General features: G+C 43.0%; 1 protein-coding gene and 1 non-coding gene across 2 annotated transcripts; both read right to left on the minus strand.

The window, feature by feature from the left end:
- Window positions 1–14,909: 14,909 nt before the first annotated feature.
- On the minus strand, window positions 14,910–16,805 carry LOC136886769 (glucose dehydrogenase [FAD, quinone]-like). Its single transcript, XM_067159574.2, has one exon. The coding sequence runs from the start codon at window positions 16,803–16,805 to the stop codon at window positions 14,910–14,912; it is 1,896 nt and encodes a 631-aa protein (XP_067015675.2).
- A 3,699-nt stretch (window positions 16,806–20,504) lies between these two features.
- On the minus strand, window positions 20,505–20,623 carry LOC137503403 (5S ribosomal RNA). Its single transcript, XR_011019121.1, has one exon. It is a non-coding gene; the product is annotated as a 5S ribosomal RNA (ribosomal RNA).
- Window positions 20,624–22,609: the final 1,986 nt, after the last annotated feature.

The following is a 22,609-nucleotide window of genomic DNA, read 5'->3' on the forward strand; positions in this document are numbered from 1 at the left end:
GCATTAAACCGTCTGGTGACCCCTCAAAACAAAGTGAATAGCGGTGCGTCCGTGTGTCGTCGTTGTGAGGTACACAGACTACTGCGCTCATTTGAGCACGTTGTACGTAAACCAGCACATCCCATGAGACATCTTAACAAGGTTCAAGTCGCAAGCCCCATCACTTTGATCCAGGAAGGATGGACTTTTCGTCATGTTGCTGTGGATCTCAATGTCTCTCCGTCAGTTATTCAACGCTTGTGGAATGGCTGCAGTGAGGCAGGCCAGTTCACTAGGAGGGTTGGATCAGGTCGTGGACTCATGACACCCCACAGGTTGACCGATATCTGAACCATCTTTGCGTTGCGGCTTTGTTCAGCAACTGCCAGAGAATTGCAACAAGAGCTCAGGATAGTCACTGGAGTCATGGTGTCTGACCAGACAGTAAGGAACAGGTTAAGAGAAGTATCCTTACGACCCAGACGTCCTGTTCGAGTGCCCCGTTTAACGCAGCAACATCGCGCTGCTCGCCTTTTGTTTGCCTGCACGCACGTTAACTGGCAACTTCGCCAATGGAGATCTGTGTTGTTAACAGACGAGTCCAGATTTCCCTTGACACAGCGTGATGGACGTGTTATGGAGACGCCGTTGATGAGCAGTACATGCCAAATGTTGTCCAGGAAGGCGACCGATTCGGACAAGGTTCTGTGATGGTGTGGAGTAGCATCAGTATTGATGGCCGTACGGATCTTGTCGTCGTCTGTGGTAATCTTACCGCTGCGGGGTGCATCGAGCAGATACTGCTACAGCATGTGTTGGTTGTTGCATACGGTGTTAGCCCTGAATTCATACTAATGCACGACAATGCCAGGGCTCATGTAGCGTGCATCACCAGAGTTGTCTTGCGAGAACTGGACATTCAAGAGATGTAATGGCCAACAGTGAGTCCCGACCTCAGTCCCATCGAGCATGTGTGGGATAGGCTTGACAGAAGTGTTCGTGGGCCTCCTGTTCCACCACAGACTCTCCAAGACATCCAACGGGCTCTCATTGAAGAATGGGACCTGATACCGCAAAGTGACCTCCGTCGACTCATACGGAGCATGCCACATAGGTGACAAGCTGTGATAAATGCTCGTGGAGGACATACACCATACTATGATAAAAATCCACCCTGTTATCACTTCGTTTTCGGCCCTGTTTGCTCATTTCCGTTTGTGTTCTGAAAATGAATGCGAATCCATTGATGTTCTTTTGTATACTTCAACGGTAAAGAATAAACTTTTAGTTGGTGATATACCTGGGTGTGAGGTGTTGTTTAGTAGAACATGGCATACGTTCAAAAACATGTTCCCCTAATTTTGTTGAACTGTGCATGTTAGTATGTTGCCTGGCGTGGCACCCTTGCCATAGGTTCGCCATCCCTGGTCTAGGTCATGTCTCGCCAAACAGTACTCGCGTTGCGCAACTGCCTTACGCGCCGAGCACGGGTGTTGTTGGGGTGTGAAAGGGCCAGAGGAGGAGGGAATCTTAGCTGATCGGCCGCGCGATAGCAGAGCAGTCAGTCTCCTCGCCTGCCCGTCCGTTCCTAAAGAGATTTCAGGAAGACGAAGCGCTAAAGGCAAACTTCTGTTTCTTTATCAGATAGCGAATCTGCCACCTGGGCGATAGTCTTAAATGCAGATCGTTGATGATTGATTGTAAACAGAAAAGGGAAGAAATATGCCCGGAGATCTTCTCGACAAAACTATGCTGAACCGAGGATGGAGTGACCCAAACTAGGAACTACGGAGCGATATAACAAGTCTATCCATATTCATAATAAACTGTGCACGAAATCGCATTTCCACGAACCAAGTAACGAATGCATAGTAAATTGTGTTATAAAGTATGTGAATGATTTCGTTTTACCATAAGTACGAAGAGGGACAAAACTATGAGGGAATATAACACAGAATGATAAGTTGTTGTGCATTCTTCTTAATTCAGTTCAACTCTTATCAAAAGCGACCTAACTGAAGGTGTCGACAAAAGAAGCAGCTTGAACACTCTGGGTGGAGCGGTAGAATAACATCCACAGTATCCCCTGCCCGTCGTAAGAGGCGACTAAAAGGGGCCCCCAGGGGGCTCTTAACTTGGGAGCGTGAGTTAGCACTCACGGCATCTCTAGCCGAATCTAACATTGCTCCCACTTGTGCACGCTCCCTCGCTTTCATCTTTACCATCAGACCTCCCTTGTTAAACTCGTTTTTTCTTCCGAGCCCGACGATACCAGGTTATTGTGAAGGTTATACTCAGCAGAAACAATTACCGAATAAACAGGGGCATGATTGCCCATACTAAATGGCCTTAATGTAAAAACAAAAGGTTGACGTGTTGGCCGATTTTTGCTCTGTCTGGTGGTTATGCGCCAAAACATAGACATCCAATCAATCCCAAGCTGCAATTCATATCGACTTACATCGGCAGAGAGCGATCTCGAAACCAAGTTGCCAACTCCAATCAATCAATCAATCAATCAATCAATCAATCAATCAATCAATCAATCAATCAATCAATCAATCAATCAATCAATCAATCAATCAATCAATCAATCAATCAATCAATCAATCAATCAATCAATCACTACTGATCTGCATTTAGGGCAGACGACCAGGTGGGAGATTATAGAACATCTCCCTTGGTAAGTTATTCCAATTCCTAACTCCTCTTCCTATAAACGAATATTTTCCGCAATTTGTCCTCTTGAATTCCAACTTTATCTTCATATTGTGATCTTTCCCACTTTTAAAGACACCACTCAAACTTATTCGTCTACTGATGTCCTCCCATGCCATTTCTCCACTGACAGCTCGGAACATACCACTTAGTCGAGCAGCTCGTCTCCTTTCTCCCAAGTCTTCCCAGCCCAAACTTTTCTCAACATTTTTGTAACACTACTCTTTTGTCGGAAATCACTCCGAACAAATGGAGCTGCTTTTCTTTGGATTTTTTCCAGTTCTTGAATCAAGTAATCCTGGTGAGGGTCCCATACACTGGAACCATACTCTAGTTGGGGTCTCACCAGAGACAAATATGCTCTCTCCTTTACATCCTTACCGAGCTCGATAGCTGCAGTCGCTTGAGTGCGGCCAGTATCCAGTATTCGGGAGATAGTAGGTTCGAACCCCACTGTCGGCATCCGTGAAAATGGTTTTCCGTGGTTTCCCATTTTCACACCAGGCAAATGCTGGGGCTGTACCTTAATTAAGGCCACGGCCGCTTCCTTCCAACTCCTAGCCCTTCCCTGTCCCATCGTCGCCCCAAGACCTATCTGTATCGGTGCGACGTAAAGCAACTAGCTTTACATCCTTACTACAACCCCTAAATACCCTCAAAACCATGTGCAGAGATCTATACCGTTTATTTACAATCATATTTATGTGATTACCCCAATGAAGATCTTTCCTTATATTAATACCTAGGTATTTACAATGATCCCAAAAAGGAACTTTCACCCCATCAACGCAGTAATTAAAACTGAGAGGACTTTTCCTGTTTTTGAAACTCACAACCTGACTTTTAACCCCGTTTATCATTGTACCACTGCTGGCTGTCCATCTCACAACATTATCGATGTCATTTTGTAGTTGCTCACAATCTTGTAACTTACTTATTACTGTGTACAGAATTACATCTTTTACTAAAAACCTTATCTCTGATTCCACTTCTTTACACATATCATTGATATATATATAATAAAAGGTATTTACATTCACCATGTATCTCGCTCAGCGTGTGTGGTATTCGGTTCGGTGCGCGATCTTTTGCATTTGCACTTTTTTCAGAAATTTGTGTTTTTGTATTAGTCTTTATCTCTCTAGTATAGAACAGTTTAGCATAAGCATAAGTTACTAAATTCAGGTTTAGTAATCCAGTGTACGGTATAAAGATAGCTGTAGTTTCATTTACGTTCGTGTATTGGTTAGTGTACTTAGTTCATGCGTGTTTAGAATGTGTCATTGTAATTCGGGAAAGACAAGTTGGTAAGAAAGTGACTCCACGAACCTGCTACGCAGGCGTAGCAGGGGGAGAGGTGATACTCCCACGTGGCGCGTCCCAAGTGGCGGATAGGGGAGTCCTAACCGGCTTGCCGGTGGACTTGAGGGAAATAAAATACCTCTCGCGGACCAAACACACACCTCCTGTGGGTGGGGGAGGCAGACGAATAATACACCCACGGTATCCCCTGCCTGTCGTGAGAGCCGACTAAAAGGGGCGACCAAGGGATGGTTGTATTCGAACCATGCAACTACCTGTGATTAGTGCCACCACGCGGAGAACACCAAGGGTCGCTTTTACTTGTGCGTAGTACCACTATATTAGGTACGAAATAGGTTTATGATTAGTAGCACACAGGAGCACCGCGCGGTCGGCTTTTGCAGTACCTGTGATTAGTACCACTATATGAGCAGAACCATGGGATGATAGCTACCATGGTTCTGCCTTGCCTATGATTAGTACCCACTATATGAGGAACACCACGGGATAGGGAGAGGTGTCTGTGGTTAGTACTCTCATGTGATGAACACCATAGGTTTGCGTTGCCTGTAAATGGCGCCGCAAAGTGAGAAAAACATAGGTCTGTATTATACGTCGAATTTCATAACCTCTGAGTAGTACAATAATGTGTGGAATACCGCAAGTCTCTGCTACTTTTGATTAGTACCGCAACAGGACGGATACCATGGTTCTGCATCACAAGCGATAAGTATCATTCTGAGGGGCCTTTGATCTGTATTTTGGACCCATTTAGCCACCAAGTATTCTCGATTCAGGATTGTGCTTTGGAAGTGGTCCCTTGGTCTGTACTACTATTAACTATGATAGCTTTTTGAGACGGCTCCACTGATTGTTTTAAATTCATTTTCATTCATTCATTCATTCATTCATTCATTCATTCATTCGTTCGTTCTTCATGACATTTTTTATTTTGGTCAGTGGATGATTGTGAACTTTTACTTTGTCGTTTCATTCGTACCATTAGGGGCCGATGACCTCGATGTTAGGCCCCTTTAAACAACAAGCATCATCATCATCAAGAAAGTGACTCTGATGTCAGTGGAATGTGTCAGCCATTGGAGGTGAGTGATGCGTTGTTTCCTCATTCTCTTTTTTTTTTTCTTAATAATGCATTTTTTAACGTCTGGTGTTGTTAGTATGTGTAGTTTTTTGTGAATTTGTTTCCAATCCCAATTCGTTAGCTTTTCTGAGTAGGGTATTGCATTTTACGAGGGCTGTTCTCGCGGCAGTAGCGAGCTGACAACAGAGGTATGGCGATGCTCATTTGTTTTGCGAAACGTCAATTTAGAACTAAAGCCGTGCGGAGTATAGGAAGAGTTCATTTTTTCACCTTTTATAGCCGTTCTCTTTATTTTGCTCGTGCCCTCATTCTTCGAAGGATCGACATTAATTTTTTCTTCTGAATGGAGTTTGGAAGGATGGATACTTATTGAGCGAGTTGGTCGTGCGGTAAGGGCCGCACAGCTGTGAGCTTGCATTCGGGAGATAATGGGTTCGACCCCCACTGTCGGCAGCCCTGAAGATGGTTTCCCATTTTCACGCCAGGCAAGGCTGCACCTTAACTGACAAGTGAGACCACGACCTCCTCCTTTTCACTCCTAGCCCTTTCCTATCTCATCGTCGTCATAAGACCTATCTGTGTCGGTGCGACGTAAAGCAACTTAAAAGAAAAGCCTAGTTGTGAATCATCTTAACTCTGGAATACTAACACGTCGTCATTTTTACGAAGCAGTTTAGCAACATAGCCTGTGCTCCAAAACCGGAAGTTTCTGTGCACTGAACGCCTCGCTACCTTCAGTTAAAAGCAAGCTGCATTGTTGGACGTGTTTATCCCTGATCCCGGTAGTTTTGAAAGTAGTGTTTTATCAGTGTTGTCGTAAAACCGACGACACGTTCGTATTACTAAAAGTTGTTGTTATTGTTCGCGATTTAAATGAAGTTTCCTTCGCTTACCTCTGTAGCGTCGCGGATAGAATAGAGTTTTCTTGAAAACTAACGCTAAATGAACCCCATGTGCTTCCCAAGTATGCCCACCGAGTTTGAAAAGGATGACGACCAGTTTCTGTGGACACTGTCACCGCTTTGTGTGTGCCCAACATCGTGCAATGTGCTGTGTTTTGTGTGACGAATGAACAGTTTTTACGTCGTATTCCGACTGCTTACATTATTGCTACTTTAAGTTATACAAGATTTTTTTTGTAGCATAATAAAGTTTAAATAAAAAATCGTATTTTGAACGAGTGATTAGTATTGACGAAACTCCTAGGTAACTTTAGTGTTCTAAGCTTAAAACGACAATTAGCATGTTGTTAAAAATGTGAGTCTACTCGGGACCTCAGCAGAGTTTACTGTACAGTGTTTACACTTAATTGTAAGATGTTTAAATGCTATCGGGAACCCCCCCCCCATCCCGCGCCAAAATTAATCGAATGCACCGGATGTTGTGTCTTATGGCTGGCCCTTACGGAATTTTGCCCATCTTCATTATAACACAAATCCACAACCTCCATGCTCACCTGACTTCGCATCCCCAGAGACATACACTGACTGACAGAGCAAATGCAACACCAAGGAGGAGTGGTTCGAAAGGGATGAAAGTTGGGGAAAACACAGAGACGGCACGGACGAATAATTGATGTTTATTGCAAACCGATGTGCAGGTTACACAATGCGCACGGCATCGACTCAGTAGGATGTAGGACCACCGCGAGCGGCGATGCACGCAGAAACACGTCGAGGTACAGAGTCAATAAGAGTGCGGATGGTGTCCTGAGGGATGGTTCTCCATTCTCTGTCAACCATTTGCCACAGTTGGTCGTCCGTACGAGGCTGGGGCAGAGTTTGCAAACGGCGTCCAATGAGATCCCACACGTGTTCGATTGGTGAGAGATCCGGAGAGTACGCTGGCCACGGAAGCATCTGTACACCTCGTAGAGCCTGTTGGGAGATGCGAGCAGTGTGTGGGCGGGCATTATCCTGCTGAAACAGAGCATTGGGCAGCCCCTGAAGGTACGGGAGTGCCACCGGCCGCAGCACATGCTGCACGTAGCGGTGGGCATTTAACGTGCCTTGAATACGCACTAGAGGTGACGTGGAATCATACGCAATAGCGCCCCAAACCATGATGCCGCGTTGTCTAGCGGTAGGGCGCTCCACAGTTACTGCCGGATTTGACCTTTCTCCACGCCGACGCCACACTCGTCTGCGGTGACTATCACTGACAGAACAGAAGCGTGACTCATCGGAGAACACGACGTTCCGCCATTCCCTCATCCAAGTCGCTCTAGCCCGGCACCATGCCAGGCGTGCACGTCTATGCTGTGGAGTCAATGGTAGTCTTCTGAGCGGACGCCGGGAGTGCAGGCCTCCTTCAACCAATCGACGGGAAATTGTTCTGGTCGATATTGGAACAGCCAGGGTGTCTTGCACATGCTGAAGAATGGCGGTTGACGTGGCGTGCGGGGCTGCCACCGCTTGGCGGCGGATGCGCCGATCCTCGCGTGCTGACGTCACTCGGGCTGCGCCTGGACCCCTCGCACGTGCCACATGTCCCTGCGCCAACCATCTTTGCCACAGGCGCTGCACCGTGGACACATCCCTATGGGTATCGGCTGCGATTTGACGAAGCGACTATCCTGCCCTTCTCAGCCCGATCACCATACCCCTCGTAAAGTCGTCTGTATGCTGGAAATGCCTCCGTTGACGGCGGCCTGGCATTCTTAGCTATACACGTGTCCTGTGGCACACGACAACACGTTCTACAATGACTGTCGGCTGAGAAATCACGGTACGAAGTGGGCCATTCGCCAACGCCGTGTCCCATTTATCGTTCGCTACGTGCGCAGCACAGCGGCGTATTTCACATCATGAGCATACCTCAGTGACGTCATTCTACCCTGCAATTGGTATAAAGTTCTGACCACTCCTTCTTGGTGTTGCATTTGCTCTGTCAGTCAGTGTATTTTTGGGGGGACTTCTGAAGTGTGTCTTACCTGTGTGTCAACCTCCTTACTAGCACCCTCGTTCTCTTCCGATGGTAGTAGGTTTGCACAGCCTAGGACAGTCTTTCTTCTTTTTTTCCATTTTGGCCATCTTAGAGCCACATAAAATAACACACTGCATTCATATATGTCTGTTCCCTGCTTCCTTTCTTACTTTCCAATAGTTCTTCATTATTGCACTCTGTTTTTTCCTCTTCTTTCTGTTCAAGTGTTATTCTGTTCCTTCCTTTCTGTTTCCTGGAAAGACTTCCTCTCGTGTTTCTCGGAGAGAAGCAATGCCATTATGTCGTCTTCGGATTGGCCACGGTATAGGATCGCACTCCTACTGTACTTATTGAAGGGAGAGGTCTTCCCCAGTGTGTACTGTACTTGCGGCGGTCATCTTACCGTGGAACACATCCTTATGGAGTGTACCTGGCCGATCTGCGCCGTAGTCTAAAACTTCGGAGTATCATCTCCCTCATCGTGTTTTTATTTGTTTTTAATTTTTATTTTATTGTTATCTCCGGTTTATCTTACTGACTTTGTTTTAGAAGGTTTCTGTGTATTTCAATGTGTTATTCAATTCAATCTATTTATATATCATTTTATAAGGAAATTAGATCTACAGATTATTTTAAATTCATATACATTCTTCATCATAATTGTTTAAAATTCTAGTCAGTGGCTAAATTTTACAGTTTCATTTCACCTCGTACCATTAGGAGTCAGTGACCTACATGCTAGGTCCCTTTAAACAACAAGCATCTCCTGGAAACCCTTGAATTTTTGTATCAGTCTCCTAAAAGTTTTCCTTGTTCTTTCACGTTAAAACCTTTCATGGTTTTTTTATCCGATACCTTGTTTTTTTGAGAGAATACAAAGGCCACTAGGAAAGTTTTGCAATACGCAAGAACGGTTGGTTGTACACCCCTGTTATGGTGAGGGATGAAAAGAGGGGTGAAAACCGGTCTAGAAGACAGCAAGGCGCGGTCTTCACACCAGTTGTTACCAAGCAGTGGGATTGAAAGCAAGTTAAGATGTCAGTGTGGTCTAAAGGTGAATATCGCGCAATTATCCGCTACAATTTTGCTCGTGGATTAACTGTTGAGCAGTGCCTGGAGGAAATGACTCCGCATCCGACAAAAAGGTACAAAGAGTTCCAGAAGGGAAATTCTGGGGTTGAAGACGACCGTCTGAATCAGTGACTAAGGAAAACATTGAAGCTGTGAGGAAAATATTGCAGCTAGAGAGGCGATTGACATATCGGCAGGTAGAACAGACCCTCCATATCCCTGCCTCAACTATCCATTAATTTCTACACAACCATCTCCATGTTAGAAAGGTTTGTTCCCTTTGGGTGCCCCATTCACTTTCAGAGGAACACAGGGCACATCGAGTGAAATGCTAAAACACTTTGAAAATGGGACTTCGCGTAACGTCAATAGCATCCTTACAGGTAACGAAACTTGGCTTTATTATTACGATATTCCAACAAAATCCCAAAACAAGGTATGACTGTTTGAAGATGAGGGTACTCCTGTGACTGTGCGAAAGTCAAGGTCAGTGAGGAAAAGGATGATTGCAGTATTCTTCACTAAACGGGGCATCCTGACTCGGGTTGTGCTAGAAACACAAAGGACAGTTACTGCGAAGTGGTACAGTGAGACTTGTCTGCCTCAGGTCATCCAGGCTCTCAAGGAGCTCCGTGCAAAGTCACGGCTCAACACTTGGCTCTTGCATCACGACAATCCTCCAGCACATCGTGCTAATGTAACAATGGATTTTTTTGCCAGATCAGGGTTGACTGTGCTTGATCACCCTCCAGAGAGTCCTGATGTTGCCCCATGTGACTTCGCACTCTTCCCAGAAGTGAAGATAAAGCTGAAAGGGCGACGTTTTGCATCCGACGAGGAGCTTCTGGCAGCATGGGATCAAGAGTGTGAAAATGTAACCGAAGAAAAGTTGGTTCAGTGACTGGTTTCGACGTATGGAGAAGTGTATTGAGTGTGGTGAAATTTTTTTTGAAAAAGTCTAAAGCGTTCCCTCGCACTGCAAAACTTTCCTAGTGCACTTTGTAGATTATCTTCTCTTTCGATTAATGCTAAGAGAATGTGTGGTAATCCCGTCTCTTTTCTCCTATGTAAAACACTCGCCATAACCATTAAAAACCACTGTGTTGCGGGACTCGCTCTCTTCAGTACAGCAAGACGGGCACTGAACCACACGTCAGTCATCGACGTGCGTTCGTAGCTGTTAAAAGAGCGTCTTGTTATGTATGTTCAGACCTTAGCCAGTAGGCTGGTTGGATCCTCAACAGCTCCACCATTAGCTGTCATAGATGACCACAAGGCATCACTGAAGAGGCGCACTACGAAAATGTTGAGGATGAGGAGGGAAGTAGTTTCCCGTCGCTTTCCTGCCTGAGCCAGAAGTTTCTATTACATATCAGTCTACTAAGCCCACTGAAATGCTCACACCAACCGACCCTGTGAGCAGCTTTTTCACACCATTCACAGCATGCACTGGTTGCACAAGGAATGACATTACCAGCATCGCTCATACCTCAGTCACTTTCATATCGTCAGAACCAAGGATGAGACTGAGATAGATCAATTAAAGTAATACAATTGTTCTAGCCCACACCAGAAGACATAGTGCACTCTAAACACTAGGTCTTGCCAGCATTAATATTATGTATAATAATAATAATAATAATAATAATAATAATAATAATAATAATAATAATAATAAGGAGAAGGAGAATACCGGGCGAGTTGTCCGTGCGGTTAGGGGCGCGCAGCTGTGAGCTTGCATCCGGGAGATAGTGGGTTCGAACCCCACTGTCGGCAGCCCTGAAGATGGTTTTCCATGGTTTCCCACTTTCACGCCAGGCAAATGCTGGGGCTGTACCTTAATTAAGGTCGCGGCCGCGTCCTTCCCACTCCTAGGGCTTTCCTATCCCATCGTCGCCATAAGACCTATCTGTGTCGGTGCGACGTAAAGCAACTAGCAAATAATAATAATAATAATAATGATAATAATAATAATAATAATAATAATAATAATAATAATAATAATAATAAAGGCGTATACCATAAAAGATAGCGATGACCATAGCTATTACTTGTTTGTTTTTATTTATTTGCGAATTGACCACTTAGGATCATGCTAAAATTTAATTTTTTCTTTGAAGTTTCCTCTTCCTCCAGTTCTCCTTCATATGGGCGCTATGTTGTTTCTTCTGTTCATCTGTCCAGGCTCTTCCCGTCTTTCCAGTTCTTTCGACTTGAAACCCTTCCACATTTTGAATCGTGGTCCGAAATGTTTTCAAGTCTGTTGGGCTTCTCTAGATCTTTACAAACTTCCTTAATCCATGCCGTCGTTGTCTTCCCAAGATTTTCCGTAGTGTTCTTGGTAGCTATATTATTATTATTATTATTATTATTATTATTATTATTATTATTATTATTATTATTATTATTATTATTATTATTATTATTATTATTCACCTCCAAGTAGGGAAAATCATAGGCGAGGTTGGGATGAACACACACACTTAGGTAGATAAATACCGCATTACTTCTTTATTTAAAATAACAAAAACATAAAAATATTAACATTTTGTACTGAAATATTTAATCTATTTGTAATATATACATAACACATAGACAATTGCAGATTTCTTGTATTAAAACTCGTCAGTTCACATTTAAAGCCAGTATGTTGGTTCTGTCCAGAACTACCGACGTTGTTCTTGACTGACTTTGTTATTGAAGTTAGTCTTATACACATAATAGCAGTAGTATGATATTAGATGATTCACATAAATGAAGGCTTACTCACATTTGCAAATAACCTACTTATCAATTTGATGTACAATATTAGGTGTGATTAGATGGCGAACATGTTCACAAAATATAATTTTATAGCATAGTGTACTGCTGTGCTAGAAGCCGGCACTAGGAGGGACAACCCGAAATGCTAATTATATTCGCCAGCTTCTTACACACATTTTTTTACAATCAAGAGAATTGAATGGATTGGAATAAGAAATGGTTTCAAACTTCCCTATGGGAAAATCAAATGATCTTACATATCTCTAGAGGCATGGTTTTTTCGTATTAACGGTAAACGCGACAAAAAAAAAGTATTTTGAAGCAATTTTGAGATATCTTATAGAATTATATGTTTCTGGTTAAGAAATTAGTGATTTTGTTTTCGCGAATTACATTGAATTGAAGCGACAAGGCTACTTTGAAGCGAAATTCACATATTTTGCGATAAGTGCGAAATTGGAGCGAAATTCACTCATTTTGCGATAAGTGCGAAACTGGAGCGAAATTCGTGGAAAGTTACGATGTTGAAATTGTAGTCCAATCTCACGTTTGCGAAAGGAAACAGAAGACAGAATAAGGATTTCTCAGTTCGACTGAAGAATATATCTATAAAATCCCTTAATGCTATGGCCATATAGGGTGAAATGGTAATTTGTTGCGTAATCTTATTTATCAGGATTACATAAGGAATAATGAATGCTTATCACTATTGTTTCGCTTTATTTATCTTACTCATAAATAATTTTATAAATTTATAAATAACGCGACAAATTTTCTTTTCCGCGAAATCTGTCGTAAATGAATGCGAAAAATCATGCCTCTACATACAGTATGTCCTTTAGATGTCTCACGGTCAAGGTCATACATCCATCAGCGGCTGCTAATTTCACATGATCGCCTAATTTCGGATGACACAGCCTGCACGGTTGCTAGGTAACACTGTCTGACCGTCCGCCCATACCTTAAATCGCAGCCTGCATGGTTGCTAGGTAACTCTGACCATCCATCCATACCTTACATCACAGCCTGCACATTGCTAGGGTCACACTTCCGCCACGCATTTTGATATATGCATTATTTCGTTCCAAATATTTTCGGATAATTCTCATCTCTAAGACATGTTCATATCAAAAGGAGCTAACCCTAATTTTTTAAGCAGCTCATTGCCAAGGACATTTTATTTGATACCATTTTTGTGGTGGGGAGACGCGTAGCAGGATGTAAATATGGACTCTTACAGATATTTTTATCATTGGAGTTCATTGTCAAATGGAAGCAAATTTTTAATTTTATGTGAGAAATATCATGTCGGGGTCCTTCACTGAATGGCCAGCGTACCTGATCTTCGGTTCAGAGGGCCCTGGGTTCGATTTTCAGCCGGAGACTGGGTGTTTGTATTCGTTTTAATACAAGTTTTCGTTTGTAAGCATCACATCACGCTGCGGACCACTACAAATATACTCACTCGTGAATACATCCCTTCACATAAAGGTTGACATCAGGAAGGGCACCCAGCCGTAAACCATTAATGAGCTTTAGCTCCGTATTCGGCCAATTTCTTCAGTTATAAAATAAAACTTTAAATATAAGTTCCTAACTGAAGAAAACTTTCCTGGTTTCCTCCGCGTCAAGAACATGGAATTCGCCGAGAAGACTGCGGGTGGGGAAATCGAAAGGTTTATTCGCGGCTCGCCAACAGCGTTATTCTCAACGTGTGCTCTATAATGACTGCAAGATGTTGGGAAAGGTAGTTCTTCTGCAAGATATTTGGGGCAACAAGTTGTGAAAATGATTGGACATCGAGGACAAGTATAGAATTGCAAGGACTATTTGAACAGGCGAACACTGTGACGAAGCTTAAGCAGGACAGATAAGGTGGGCTCGGCATGTACTTCTCGGAAGCTCGACGGAAGAAAGAGAAGGGGAAGACTTAGGAAACGGTGGATCGACTACGTTGAAAAGGACCTCCAAAAATTTGGCATTGAAGCCTCGAGAAGTAAAGTTGAGGATCGAATGTATGGAGAGGGATGACTAAGAAGGTCAAAGTTCTACACACCGAGCTCGATAGCTGCAGTCGCTTAAGTGCGGCCAGTATCCAGTATTCGGGAGATAGTAGGTTCGAACCCCACTGTCGGCAGCCCTGAAAATGGTTTTCCGTGGTTTCCCATTTTCACACCAGGCAAATGCTGGGGCTGTACCTTAATTAAGGCCACGGCCGCTTCCTTCCTACTCCTAGCCCTTTCCTGTCCCATCGTCGCCGTAAGACCTATCTGTGTCGGTGCGACGTAAAACAACTAGCAAAAAAAATGTTCTACATGCACTGTAGCGCCGATTTGTAAGTATTATTTTCAGTGAAAGATGGATGGAAACCAGTCCAGCAAGGAACAGTTTAAAATATTTGGGATCTACTATGTCTGTTGATGGTAATCTTCATCTAGAAATTACCGGTTAGATGATATATGGTGGAGAAGCTTGGCCAACAGTGCAGATGCTGAAATGGGTGTGTGGGTTCACGAGGAAAGATCACATCAAGAACATCTGTATACGAGGCAGCGTTAAAATTACTGAAATATCTAGAAAGGTCGAAGAAAGACGATTGCTCTGGTATGGCCACACTAAGCGCAGGGATAAAAACTATGTGGGGAAGAAATTCTTGAGATGGGGGTGGAAGGTAGGAGGGAGTCACTTGGACCGAGAAGAAGATGGATCGATTGCGTGCGGGAAGATCTCAGGGAGAAGCAGTTAGTAGAAGATGCCCTTTGTGACCAAGTGAAATGGAAACTACTTTTCAGATACGTCGACCACGCATAAACGAGGAAAAGAAGAAGCTGAAGAAGAACTGTTCGTGGGTTCAAACAATTCCGATTCCTCATCAGAAGGGAAGTCACATAAGGGAAGACATAGTTGATGGAGGTTTAACTTTTGATATAGAATTCTCTTGGTATCCCTCCTTTTTGTTTGCAAATATATAATTTTTCTGAGAAATGTTTGACTTTTTGTACTTGCTTCGTGTATTCGATTTTGACATTTTGTCACCTCTTTTTCTGTGTTACAGCCGTCCCCAGCTCTTTTTGATCATGTCAGATCCTTTCTCTCCTACCATAAAAGTGGGTGCATTAATATGACAAGTCGGAACCAGGGGCATAATGGAGGCGTCTATGACTCTGAGTCCCTGGATGCCGTACACCCTTAACTGTGGATCTACAACAGCATCGGGATCGGTGCTAGGACCCATCTTGCAAGTGCCAACCTGATGATGTAGGGTACCCGTCAGATACCGCACGGCGCACTCCCAGTAGGCATCCGACCCGTACCGCAAGTGTCTACATTTCGGAACGGGATTATCGTAAAGTCTAGTGCCGAATCGTTCGAACGCTTTCGTTTGGCCGACTTTCACCGCCATTTTGATCCCTTCGACTAAGACCTCCATGTCCCGAGGATCGCTGAAGAAATTGTGGTAGAAGAGCGGCCAGTGGAAAGGGTTCTTGCTCTTCAAGCGCACCTTTCCCCGGCTCTTCGGGTGCATCAGCAACGGCCATAGTGTCCAAGCGTCTTTACCGCTGATGGGACCATATACGTCGTTATAAAACTCTTTGGTTATGCCGAGACCCATTCTCAGTGAACTGCCTCCGTCGGAGTTGATCGAACCTGCTACGAAAAGTAGTTCCATGTCTGGTCTTTCATCGCCATCCCGACCGTGCAGTGGCGTTTTCACGTACGATATTCCTTCGCAACCTCCCGCTATAGTTAATGGCCCCCTCCCGCGGAATACGTAGTCTCTCAAGTGCCTGGGGCTCATCAGCCTCTCCTCTGTAATAGCGACCGTGTCATTAACAACAAAGGTTGGTCCTAGGAAAGCGACGTGCTCCTGAAGATTATCGCCCACTTTCAGGTCTTTTATGACTGGGATACCCAGTTCCATGAGATGATCTTTAGGACCGATACCAGACAACATGAGGATCTGTGGCGAATTCAATGTACCTGCCGACAAAATAACTTCTTTTCTCGCTCTCGCTGTGTACCTACGTTTGTTTTTGGAAAACTCGACCCCGTACGCCCGCTTCGATTGTGGATCAATCAATATTTTAGTGACATGAGTCTTCATGGATATGTGTAGATTTTTGCGGTTGCGTATCGGCCTGAGAAACGCCTTGGCGGAGCTACACCTAGAACCGTTACGCTCCGTAAGCTGTAACCGCGAGAATCCCGTTTGGGATTCCCCGTTGTAATCTACGATCGGGTACCCAAGTTCCTTCCCGGCCTCCAAGAAAGAATCCAATAATGGGGTGTAAAATGGTGACCGTTCCACATTCAGATATCCGTCCCTCCCGTGGTACGGTGATTTCATTAATTCCGGAATTTTTATGTTCTCTGACTTTTTGAAGTAAGGCAATACTTCGTCGTAACTCCAACCTTCATTGCCTAACTTTGCCCACAAGTCATAATCAGCTCTATTTCCTCTCGTGTATATCATGTAGTTGATGACGCTAGTTCCACCCAGTGACTTGCCTCGTGGCCATTTGCAACTCTTGTTCTCCATGGCTAGGCAGGCATTGTCGGAAGGCACTGTATCATATCCCCAGTTGTAATTGGTGGATTGGAAGTAGCTGACGAACATTGGAACGTCTGTTAGGATACTTTCGTCCGGTCCTGCTTCCAGCAGTAACACAGTCCAGTCTGAGATCTCCGACAAACGATTTGCCACTACAGCCCCGGCTGTCCCGGCCCCTATGATGATAAAATCGTACTCTTTCTCTTTCATGACCATTTCTGCGGGCATATCTCGCGGGTGGCCTTCGTCATATAGATCTCCTTGCCGATAAAAACGACTAATCGATTCCATAAGTCGTAAAGTATTTGTCGTTGACAATGTGGTTGTAGGTAATGGAATTAACACAAGAATGATGAACATCTGCAAGAAGATAACATCTTTGCTAGACGCCATGTTTGGAATTTGCCTTTTTTTCTACTTTAAGTTGAGATACTCCTCTTTACGTTTTATCGTTGCTTGATATTAAGATGGCTATAATTCATATCCTTTTCAAGTTTCAATACGACATGCTAATGACTATCACGTTTTTGTTTCTAAGCCGAAACGATATTGTTTGTAAAAATTGCTTATTAGAACTTTCACAAAACAGGTACGCACACGTTACAAAGTTTGTTATCTAAGCTCTGTGATTCTTTGCTTTGCTGTAAGAAGATATTCCTGAAGTGTGAGAGTATTCTAATCACTGTTTTTCAGTTTTATTAATCTGACATTGCATAATTCACTGGTATGTATGTTGGAAGCTCAACTAAATCTAGTTTCGTGCGTAAGTTCAGGCTTTCTTGACTCATTCCTTCTTGAGCAAGTCCCGGTCGAACCTCGGCGACTGCGGCGTCGTCATATCTTGTATTGTAGTACTGCCAGGCGAGTCCCCTGGAAAGATAAAAAGAAATTATGACGTATAGTTTCGGAGATGTGTGAGGGAATGTATAAAAGGAAAATATTTTTTTCCCATTTATATATGGAAAATTACGCTTAAATTCTTTCTTCTTTACTGTATATTATATCTTGGAGAAATTATGACACACAACTTAAGAGAGAAAGAAGCATGGGTAAATAGAAGTAACAAAATTAAAAAAACAAACAAACTCCTCTCCGGAATAAGGATGTAACCAACAAGTTTTTGAAAAGTGAGATTTCAGTGGCAATAGGGTGTATCATAACGCCTATATGCTGTGGTGTCATCTTATGTATTACATTTGAACTTCAAGCTGGTTTACAACCAACAGTACTTTGTCCTCCCTGGTGTAAGGTGGTGGTGGTGGTGATTATTGTTTTAAGAGGAAGTACAACTAGGCAACCATCCTCTATTTAACACTAATCAGAGGGAAAATTTGGAAGGGGTCCAACACTTCGAAAAATGAAGATATCGGCCAAAGGAAGACAAGGGCCACGAAGGGCATGAAAATGAAAGACTCCCTAGCCCTCGCAAACCTAATAGCGTCGGGGTCGGAAAAGAACAAGAGTTGACCAAAAGAGGTCCGATAGGAGAGATGAAAGTGAGGAGCCTGGCACAAGTAAGTGGAAGCAATGCCAGGACTCAGCCGAGGGCCCCGTGGTCGCCAACCCACACTCCAAAGTTCAGAGCCCCTGGGGCCCCTTTTAGTCGCCTCTTATGACAGGCAGGGGATACCGTGGGTGTTATTCTACCGCCCCCACCCACAGGGGGCCTGGTGTAAGGGTGGAACATCAGTCAAGATGGTGGACAGTGATTGTATTGGTTCATCACCAGGTGCAATAGATCATTTAAATAAAGGCCAAAGACGAAATCATCTCTGTCTTCTTCTTCTTCTCCCACCGCTTTTCCCACATCTGTGGGGTCGCGGGTGCCAACTGTATTGCACACGTGGATTTGGGTCTGTTTTACGACCGGATGCCCTTCCCGACGTCAACTCTGTCTGGAGGGATGTAATTGCTATTGAGTGTTTTATATGGGGGTTGGTAGTGTCGTCTGTTGTCTGAATGTGAAGAGGAAAGTGTTGAGACAAACACAAACACCCAGTCGCCGAGCCAGAAGAATTAATAACGCCATTAAAATCCCTGACCCGACCCGGAATCGAACCGGGAACCCTCTTGAAACGAAGGCCTCAACGCTGACCATTCAGCCAATGAGTCAGACAAAGGACGAAATCACCTCTGTATATTGAAATATGTTCTTGATATTGTTATTGTTGTTAATTTTATTATTATTATTATTATTATTATTATTATTATTATTATTATTATTATTATTATTATTATTATTATTATTATTATTTTTGTTCCAAGTGTATGTGCAGGATTTTTATTCTCTTAATGTAAGACGCACTTGCACATTCTTTTCAACTGTATCACTTCTTTCGTATTCAAACATTACTTTTAAAATCCTAAGGTATAACAATAAATGTATTTATTTATCGTATGGCTTTTTGGATGCATTCTGAGAAACATAAAATACATTAATCACTATATTGTAAACAAATATCTAGTTCTTGGATGTATCTGATGGAATTCGGGATTACCGGTACCATTAGGAATTCCTCATACGCTCCTCCGCAAGTTCTATTTCTGCAGTCTTCCCTAATTTGTTGAATGGTCTGCCGTGGGGCGCCGCAGTCACATGCGGGTGAGGATTGCACTCCCCACTTGAACAGTGAGCCTCCACATCTTCCATGCCCTTTTCTCAAACTTTTGTTGCCCAGGAACCACCAGGCGATTAGGAGCTCACGACTGTGAGCTTGCATCCGGGAGATACTGGGTTTGATTCGCACTGTCGGCAGCCCTGAAGATGGTTTTCCGTGGTTTCCCATTTTCACACCTGGCAAATGCTGGGGCTGTACCTTAATTAAGGCCACGGCCTCTTCCTTCCAACTCCTAAGCCTTTCCTATCCTATCGTTGCCATAATACCTATCTGTGTCGGTGCGACGTAAAGCCAATGTTTGATCTTATTTTACGTGTGTTATCTCTGCTTTTAAATCTCTCTCGCAAGTTCTTAGAGAGGCTTGCAATCCATATCATTTTATAAGCACGACCCCCCAATGAATATAGATAGAGCCCTGCGCGGATATACTAAATAATATCCGCACTCCCTTCACCCGCATCCGCGAATGGTTACCGCGGATATTATAGATAATTAACTACAGTATATTACACCCAAGGTATTGAAATGAAGAGATCTGTTAACGTAATACAATAGGCCTGGCACCTGGCACCAGAACCCGTACAGTCACAGGTTTATGAGGAGTTTTCTCTTGCGACAACTACCGACGTATTGACCTTTGTTCCTTTCATTAATTGCGGGCTGGAGCAAGTTAGGCTTAAGTCAGATTTACGGCTTTAAGGTCTCAAGGCTCTTTATATATCACTATTATCCTATACTAGTGTCAAGAGTCGCCTAATCACAAGGAAAAACAATAGGATACCTGAGTGAAACTCAATAAACGTCATTATTTAGAAATTATCGGCAAAATTACCCGTACTGCCACACAGTTTGTATCCGCCAGTACACTAACTTCGCGGATATCCGCATCCGTGCAAGGCTCTAGATGATGTTTTCCTTTGTTCTCGGGTGTGTTTTGGTGTCAGCACACTAATATGTGCTCTTTGGAGTATACATGTAAGATTGTTTTATGAAGATATTAAATACATTCGTTCTCTCTTTCAGGTAATCCTGCTGAGATATATCTGTGAGCGGCGCCTTTCTACCCCTGCCTGAAGAAGAACGTGTATGTTGTAGCCTTTATTTTCTTGTTCCAAGATATTCAGTAAATAAATGTTAATACATCTCTGTGTATTTATTTAAATTAATTTATTTCTTCTTAGGACGCCATCTCCCTAGGATCCAATTCATTATTTTTTAAAAATGCTATTTGTTCGGGGCGTCGACCTATAGAGATATTTCGCCCCTACTTGCACCATGTGATATGAACCTGCGTGTAATTGGAATGGAGGAAGTGTAGAGTGTTGAATGTGAGGAAAGGAACGTTACGGACGACACGAACACCCAGTCCGCAGGCCAGGGATATTAATCAGTTACAATTAAAAACCCCTGACCCAGCCGGGAATCGAACGCGCGGCCGCCGAGTGACAGGCGCACCCCGGGGCCGGACTTCTAGAGCCAACGGTGCGTGGTGTTCCCGAGCGGTCACCCATCCAAGTACTGACCACACCCAATGTTGCTTAACTGCGGTGATCGGACGAGAACCGGTGTATTCAACATGGTATGGCCGTTGGCCAATTGATTATAATAACTCGCGAAACAGCGGCTCAAAAACATTTCAGTATAAGTTCATCCATGCCAGTGGTGTAGGTCTTTAAGCCAGGAATTTTTCCGCCTCCCCACACATAGTCGCGCTTCAATTTTTCCCTCAATGAGGAGTTAGAGAAGTTCATATCGTTCACCTCTGATTATGTGCCCGATGTATCTGAGCCTTCGTTCCTTGCTGGTTGTTAGCTCTATTTTCTTATTACTAGTTCACGACTTCCTCATTGCTCTTCCTTTCCACCCAGAATATCCCAAGCGTTCTTCTGTACAAGTACATTTCGAAAGCTTCAATCCGTCTCTCCAGCAAAGGACTGAGCTTCCAGCCTTCGAAAGGCAGTTTATTCAAACCGAGTTAAAAGAAAACTAAAAAACAAAAACAAAACAGTTTAACACCGTATTAAAAATTGAACAGCATATTAAGATTCTTGCGTTTATCCAACCGTTTCCTGAGAAATGCTCGCCAGTGCGATGTTAACTCTTACATGAGAGTCGTTATCAGTGCGAATCGAGAAGGCAGTGGCAGAATCTTATCTTTTTAGTGCGCTCCGGTGAACTTGTGTTGTTTGAATACAGATACACATGTAATGTATTATGTATGTATGTTACTGCATCATCTGAAAAGGCTTAATACAATTTAGCACAAATTCTGTCAACTCTTGTTTTCTTCCGGCCGTAACAGTAGTCTGTTAGTTTTACGGGGCCTAGAGTGTCTTTCATTTTCACGCCCTTCATAGCTCTAACCATTTTAGGAATACCTTCATACTACGTATACATTCTTTCAGTGAAAATTGTCATATCAGTCAGGGGTGTATTGTACGGGCTACTGGGGCTACCGACGGTAGCCCAAGAAAAGTATATTAAAATAAATAACTAGAGCCCGGATGTTTATGCAGTAATAGGTTAGAATGCAAACTTACTGAAGCGAGTGACAAGTAGAGTCTACCTGCACGACGGCAATGCTATGAGGTTTGCATAAACATTAGGGATTCGTCCCATTACAACTCCTAGTGTTCTTGGTAGCTATATTATTATTATTATTATTATTATTATTATTATTATTATTATTATTATTATTATTATTATTATTATTATTATTATTCACCTCCAAGTAGGGAAAATCATAGGCGAGGTTGGGATGAACACACACACTTAGGTAGATAAATACCGCATTACTTCTTTATTTAAAATAACAAAAACATAAAAATATTAACATTTTGTACTGAAATATTTAATCTATTTGTAATATATACATAACACATAGACAATTGCAGATTTCTTGTATTAAAACTCGTCAGTTCACATTTAAAGCCAGTATGTTGGTTCTGTCCAGAACTACCGACGTTGTTCTTGACTGACTTTGTTATTGAAGTTAGTCTTATACACATAATAGCAGTAGTATGATATTAGATGATTCACATAAATGAAGGCTTACTCACATTTGCAAATAACCTACTTATCAATTTGATGTACAATATTAGGTGTGATTAGATGGCGAACATGTTCACAAAATATAATTTTATAGCATAGTGTACTGCTGTGCTAGAAGCCGGCACTAGGAGGGACAACCCGAAATGCTAATTATATTCGCCAGCTTCTTACACACATTTTTTTACAATCAAGAGAATTGAATGGATTGGAATAAGAAATGGTTTCAAACTTCCCTATGGGAAAATCAAATGATCTTACATATCTCTAGAGGCATGGTTTTTTCGTATTAACGGTAAACGCGACAAAAAAAAAGTATTTTGAAGCAATTTTGAGATATCTTATAGAATTATATGTTTCTGGTTAAGAAATTAGTGATTTTGTTTTCGCGAATTACATTGAATTGAAGCGACAAGGCTACTTTGAAGCGAAATTCACATATTTTGCGATAAGTGCGAAATTGGAGCGAAATTCACTCATTTTGCGATAAGTGCGAAACTGGAGCGAAATTCGTGGAAAGTTACGATGTTG

This window comes from Anabrus simplex, chromosome X (assembly GCF_040414725.1).
Source record: "Anabrus simplex isolate iqAnaSimp1 chromosome X, ASM4041472v1, whole genome shotgun sequence".
Taxonomy (NCBI): domain Eukaryota; kingdom Metazoa; phylum Arthropoda; class Insecta; order Orthoptera; family Tettigoniidae; genus Anabrus; species Anabrus simplex.